The following is a 6638-nucleotide window of genomic DNA, read 5'->3' as shown; positions in this document are numbered from 1 at the left end:
AAAAAAAAAAAGATATGGGATAAAAATGAGAAGATAAATAACAAAACAAAAGTCCACAACATTTATTACAGACCCAAAAAGAGGCCCGCACCCCGCGAAGAGGTCATCAACAACAACAACAGAAAATAGGACCCATCTCCTCTCCGAAACAAAAGATCGCAATCACACACGTCATAACGGTCCATGCGTATTAGGTCACACACCGCCGCTTCGCTGCCGTCAACGGCGGCAGCCGCACGAGGCCGGTGCGCCAGAGCGAGAATGGTGCCGCCGCACGCGTCACATGACGACGGTGGCGCGGCTGCACAATAAGTGCCCCAGTGCCCATGCCATCACCACNCGAGAATGGTGCCGCCGCACGCGTCACATGACGACGGTGGCGCGGCTGCACAATAAGTGCCCCAGTGCCCATGCCATCACCACCACCATTCTCCTCCACTGCGTCTTGCTCCGCTTCTTCCGTGCCGTCCTCTTTCTCCCCATATTCTTGACTCTCCGCCTGCACGTTCTCTGTGCCGTTGTCGTTGCTCACCCCGACGCGTCGGGCGAAGCTCGACTTCGGAATCGGCCCCGGGTCGGTGGCGAATGCCAGCAGCGGCAGGCTGCTGAGCGTCCCGCTCATCGTGGAGGAGAAAATGTGCTCGTTGACTGCCGCCACCGCCGCCGCGTCTTCATCCGCATCCTTCGTCTGCAGCCATGTTCGTGGCGCGTGGGTGTGCTGTCGCCGACCCCGCGTGCAGGTGGGCAGCATGTCCTGCGCGCCCCTCCGCTCCATGTATGTTACAAACTTCGTCCACAACTCAGGCGTTGTGCTGTCGGACATGAGGAGGTACGGTCGCAGCCCAAAGCGACGCCTGCCAGAGGCCTCATCCACCTCGCGCCCCGTTGCCAGCGACCCCAGCGGAACACCGTCTGCCGACCAGAGAGAGGCCTGGAGGTCGCCAGTGGCTGTCAGCATCACCGGTAGCTGTAGTGTTGGGTGACTGGCGGCGCCGAAGAAGATGATCTCACGTTGGGGCACGCGCCACGAGGAGATCAACACTGGCCCAGCCCCATAGATGACGTTGGTGCACTGTGCAACCGCGCTGGTCATGTCCCACAACCCCACCATCCCTTCCTCATCGGCGGTCACCAGCACATCATACTGCTCCAGGTAGACGAGGATGACTGCAGTAGATGAGACCGCGTCCAGCGAGAATTTTCCAGCCTCGTTTCGAGACGCCTCACACTTCTGCCTATGGGACAGCATCCGCTGCCGTTTATGTGGATAATTAGAGCGATGATAAAAATCCACAGATGGCCGACCGCGGCCCTGCGAGCGTCGACGCCCACTGCTCTGCCGTCGTGGTGCCTGCGTTCTTGCCCAGCTGTCTGGCCTGCGCGGCAACCAACTGCCCAGCACTTCGCACCGCAGCGGCGAAACGCCGCCGCCACCCCTCCTGGGGAGGTCCCGCCGCAGCGCCGCAACATGCAGGCGACCCGCAACATCAGCAAAGATGAGCATGCTGCTGCTCAAAAAGTCTGATGTGGGCTCCTTGCCATGACTCTTTCCCAACATGATGGCGGGTCTCGCGATGATGGCCTCCACCACAGTCGACATGCAGAACGTGTGTGAAAGCGCAACCGTGTCCTGGAAGCTCACAACGTACACACGCGCATGCGAAGTCGCCACGAGTAGATGATCCTCTGTGATGGCTGTTGCTTTGATGGCCTCAGTTGGCTGCATAAATCCTTTCAGTAAGCCAGCGAACTGGAACACCTCTTCTGGGCTACATTCTGGTTTGAACGGAACCAGAAACACAGAGAACTGCGACACCACAAAAACACATGGTGTGCCTGCGTTGCGGTACCGCATAACAACGTGAAGTGACGCAATCTCCGTGTTACGAACGTAGTTTCGCAGAGTGGGCGTCAGATCCACTGTTGGGTTCAACATCACAACAGAAAAAGCCTTGACCTCACCACCCATGGTCCCTACAAGCAGCTGCCGATTGAGCGGCTCGACGATGCAGCACGTGGTGATGTCATATTTTGTCATGTTCGGGTCACTGCTAGCGGACAGCATGCCTGTGGTGCTGGACCAAAGTTTGGCACAGTTGTCGTGCACAGTAAGAAGATAATCCGGGTTTGGGTAGAATACAAAGCGACAGCTGTGATGATCATCGACAAGGTCAGGGCGTGTGCCCATATCAGCCGTAAGGACAAGCAGCTCTCTTGTCGTTGAGACTGTTAACTTTCCGAGTGCTTCAATGTGACAGATGGAGTGTATAGGGGCAGAGAGGTATCCGCTCACACCATCCTCCAACTCTGGCAGCTCGTCGCCGCGTGCAGTGGAGGAAAAATTGCTGCCTTTAAAAGTCTGCAGACACGAGCCCATCCGCAGATCCCAGAACTTCACAATGCCGTGCGTGTCGCCAGACACCAAAAACGGGGCGCCTTCGAGACGACGTAATGCGGTGACGCGGCCTTTGTGCGGAAGCGAAGTGTCGTAGAGGTGCATTGGGGGCGAACGCGGCAACACCAGTGGCCGCTGCACGATACTTTGCTCCAATCCTGCCGAGAATAAGAATTGCTCGTCTGTCTCCAGCACCATTACGCCACCCGCGCTGTGATCATCAAGAGCGAACCGCACAATGTTACGCTCCAGGTCGAGACACTTGATAGACTGATGGGCCTCCAGGCTCGCTGCGTAGAGCAGGTGACCATGGCCTCGCATTGCGGTGATCGTCTCCTGGAACAGTCGCTTCCTTGACGCCATCACCTGCTGCCTCATATCCCACAAGGTAACTTGACCGGTGCGACTGCCCATCACTAGACGGTTCAGAGGCGCCATCCACTGCAGTGAACTCTGGCTCTCTGGGATACGCATGTACTTGCACTCCTCTAGGGATCGAACATAACGGCTCGCCTTTTTGATGCCGAACCAACGAATGAAGCCACCATTGTAGGAACACACAATGCTGTTAGAGTACGGTTCCCCCACTGTATGCGGGACGAGATCCCACGCAAGAAGAGGACTAGGATCGGGCCGAATGACACCGAATGAGGGCAGGTTTTGCACAATATCACAGAGTTCCATTGTACTGCGACCACCGCTGTCTGTGATAACTTTCATCACCTTGCCAATAGCACGAAGCACCCGCACCTCTGTCACCTGCAAGGTGTGACTATTTGGCAGAAGCTGCTCCAGGTGAAATGGGCGGAAGGACACATCTTCCTGTCGTGTGGTTGCCACCCCGTATAATTTCTGCCGCGTTGACTCAATAGCGTACATTGAGAAAGCATCCCATGAAATGCGGCCCTGCCCAAGCACATCGATCTTGGCGAACAGTTTACGAAACTGCGCATCAGTATGGAGAGTGGGGATGTTGTGGTCAGCGTACACGCGCGCCACTAAATTAACAAACTCCTCTTCCGCTAGTCCGCCTTGAAGATCATGAAGGGCGAAGTTGTGCCTGAGGGCGTCCAGGCCTGTTGCGGAAAGATTCTTTAGAACCTCCATAAATATATATTATGTGCACATATATATTTATACCCAGCGTCACCACCAGCCCTAGATGCTGTAGGAGAGAATGAAAGAAAATGCAGAGACTAAATAATTGGCCGGAAGCCTTCACAAGAGCACAGCCCATAATAACGTAAAGGAGTGATGCCGCACTCCAGGAAAAAAAAAAGGTTGACTGGGTGAATTTGTACGTGTGCGTATGTGTATGACAAAAATAAAATAAAATCAAGAAAAACGATACTAACTGCTCAACCACCATTTAACACGCGGGGCATTACTCCCACTTTCACCTGCATTATCACCCAAACAACATCCTGAAGAGTGCATAGGCCATCCAGAAGGTCAACAGCCCCATGACGGCCATCACCAGTGCGGCCTCCCTATACCCCACCACCTCCACCACCTCCTCACTCTCAACAGCGTAGCCGAGCTGGCGCAGCTTGTGGTCCATGTACACTACATGATACACACCCCATGGACACACCGTTCGCGTACTGTCAGCGTATGTGTCGATGCGTTCCATAGCGCGTCGCGCCCTTGGATCCACCGGCGGGTCCGCACCATCCAGCACCATCTGGTATGCCATACGAGACTCCACTGGGTCGCGCTGGATAATGCCGTCAAATTTACTACCATCCACCGCCACAGGTCTGAGACCCACAAAGGGAAATACACGCTTCAGAAACTGTTGCTGCCTGGCCAAGCGTGACCCCGCTTGAAACGGCAGCCTACCGTCTTCACAAAGTATTGTATCGAACTTCTGTGCGAGGTGGTCACCATCAAGAACACGCCGGAAATAGTGTGGGGCCGCTATGTTTGGGATGGGATACAACGTCACTTCCTTGTGCGTTTCAGGGTGTTTGAACCTTCGGATAATGCAGACAAGTCCTGGTGGATTTTGACGCATTTCCATGATGCCCTTCGTCATCAGCATGGCAGACTTCCCCTTGACGCTGTCCATTTCCTTTTACCGCAGGTAACCACTTGAAACCGATATCCCCTTTAGAAAGAGAAAGAAAGGAAAACTACACCGGAAAACACAGGAATCACCAACAGAATAGAACACCACATCACCGCAAACCCCTTTCGCACTTTTGCTCATCATTCATTCAGTGTTTAATGCGATACCCACCATCCCTCACTCCCGTTTCTTGTTCCCACAGACACACGTCAGTGCACCCGCGTACACGTAAAGAAGAGAGGGTCGCCCAGATGGTACGGAAGCGCCAAAAGGGGCGTTTCGGTATCGATGCCATCAGCACGCCGCACGGGGAACACAAATGACTCACCACTGACAACTTGCCGAAACCCCACGTTGGCAAGCACGCAAAGCGTTGCAGTCCCCCCACTACCAACAGAACCTGCAAGCAGCTTTACGACATAGGTAGCTGTGGAGGCAACATCTGACCGCGTAACGATCGTTTGAGGCTGCAACTCGTTTTCGTTGAGAGAGCCTCTCACTTCCGACCCGGATTGACGCTCCGCGAACACTCGATCGACGTCACTCCGAACGGCGTCCAGCAGTGTCTTCGCCGCTTCAGCCGTCGTGGTGTCGCTCCACAACGTCAGCACCGCTGTGGGGTGAGCAGCGTCTGCTGCCGTCGCGGTCACTGACAGTGCCACCTTGGCGATGCCCACTGACGGCACCTGCAGCACCGCGCTGCACAGTTCGCTCTGTGTGGCGATATCGTCAGAGGCAAAGCGGAACGCCCGAACGGCGGTTGGACACTCGCGACTCCGCTGCACGCCACCGTCCACTTCGCTACGCCGGCGCTTAGCGGGCGGGGGCAGCAGCGAAATGCCACCACCGCGCTGAAACATGAGCGGGCCCCACTTACAGACGAAGAAGACATACCAAGAGGAGAACGGGTCACACGGCGGTGAAGTAGAGGGAGCAAAAGCACAACAGCCAAAGACCAACACCCAATCCATTCCGCTAAGAAACGGTGTCATGCGTGTGTATTGTCAAGAGTAGGGGGATCCAGAGACGTGCACCGGCGCAAAAGCAGATGCAGCGCACATGTTAGATTGCTTCTCGGACCAAAAAACTTATGCCCATGTCGCCTGGTTGAATCCAGTTTAAGAAATCTTGCCATTCCTGCCCGTGTTGCAGCACCGTCATTTCCCGCTCCTTCCCGCTGCACCTCCTTCGCTCATTTGAACACAAAAGCAAACTCTCCAGTCACACAGGTACCGGCGGGCAAATTCACGACGCTGCGGTTACGGTCTTTTGCGTGGGAAGCATTCAGCAGCTCGTTGCTGTACTTGGCCGGGACGCCCCTTGCGTTCGCAACGGTGATGTGCGGGCGGGCATTGGCGCAGGGGAATTCCCCCTCGTTGCGCACAACAATGGCTGTTCCCTTCGGGTCTGACACGACTTGTGTGAGCGTCAGTTGGATGGACGTGCCGAGCAGCTCTCCCAGGCGCACCATCATGGCCTTGTCGGGGCAGACGCCGTTATGGAGGAATATTGTAGTCACATGGAACTTTGACTGGACCACTTTGCCGGCCACCATCTCCGGTGGCACCAGCGCGAGAATGGCCTCCGGCGACGTCAACTGGATCGCGCCGTACAACACAGGGCGGGGCAAACGGCGCAGAAGCGACTCATACGCGTCCGACACAGAAACAGCCGCCGCCACGTCCGGAGGTTTATGATGGTCTTTGACGGCACTTCCTTTTGGGGGCATTCTTCCTTCTGATATTCGTCTTCACTGGTGCCTTGTGCTTGTACTTGGTGAAATTACAAGTCTATAAACCGACAGTTGTGCAGGAGGAACAACACAGCTGCTTCACCAAGTGGACACTAAGGTCAGAAGTACGGTAGAACCATGCCATTCTATTACCATAGCGGCATGGCACGTTCTATCAATTGGGTATCGGTGCAGACCCGGCGCGTTCTTTTGGGCCACGTTTCTGCAAACGCCACAATCCGCCCAGGCCACCAGAGCCGATGTGTGCCTGGGCATCGAAGGGGGGACGGAAGGAAGGAAGGAAGAAGGAGAGGGGCTAGTTGGTCAGTTGCCAGTAGTCAAAGCGTCGGTTTTCGGCTCATGGGGGTCGGTATTGCAGAACACATAAGTGACATCACGCACGGGAGGACGAGGGGTGCAGCAGCAGTCAGACACGGGGG

The 6638-nt window shown here is 55.6% G+C and overlaps 4 protein-coding genes across 4 annotated transcripts; all 4 read right to left on the bottom strand.

The window, feature by feature from the left end:
* Positions 1 to 190: 190 nt before the first annotated feature.
* DQ04_09341030 (hypothetical protein) lies at positions 191 to 3502 on the bottom strand (the record flags this gene model as incomplete). The annotated part of the gene is made up of 1 exon (XM_009315907.1): positions 191 to 3502. One exon carries the CDS (start codon positions 3500 to 3502, stop codon positions 191 to 193), a length of 3312 nt encoding a protein of 1103 aa, XP_009314182.1.
* A 301-nt stretch (positions 3503 to 3803) lies between these two features.
* On the bottom strand, positions 3804 to 4466 carry DQ04_09341020 (hypothetical protein; the record flags this gene model as incomplete). The annotated part of the gene is made up of 1 exon (XM_009315906.1): positions 3804 to 4466. One exon carries the CDS (start codon positions 4464 to 4466, stop codon positions 3804 to 3806), a length of 663 nt encoding a protein of 220 aa, XP_009314181.1.
* A 209-nt stretch (positions 4467 to 4675) lies between these two features.
* DQ04_09341010 (hypothetical protein) lies at positions 4676 to 5326 on the bottom strand (the record flags this gene model as incomplete). The annotated part of the gene is made up of 1 exon (XM_009315905.1): positions 4676 to 5326. The coding sequence occupies one exon, from the start codon at positions 5324 to 5326 to the stop codon at positions 4676 to 4678; it is 651 nt and encodes a 216-aa protein (XP_009314180.1).
* A 332-nt stretch (positions 5327 to 5658) lies between these two features.
* Positions 5659 to 6195, bottom strand: DQ04_09341000 (hypothetical protein; the record flags this gene model as incomplete). The annotated part of the gene is made up of 1 exon (XM_009315904.1): positions 5659 to 6195. The coding sequence occupies one exon, from the start codon at positions 6193 to 6195 to the stop codon at positions 5659 to 5661; it is 537 nt and encodes a 178-aa protein (XP_009314179.1).
* Between the last annotated feature and the right edge of the window lie 443 nt (positions 6196 to 6638).

This window comes from Trypanosoma grayi (assembly GCF_000691245.1).
Source record: "Trypanosoma grayi strain ANR4 Tgr_934_V1, whole genome shotgun sequence".
In the NCBI taxonomy this organism is placed as follows: Eukaryota; Euglenozoa; class Kinetoplastea; order Trypanosomatida; family Trypanosomatidae; genus Trypanosoma; species Trypanosoma grayi.
This window is presented reverse-complemented; position numbering and strand designations above follow the sequence as displayed.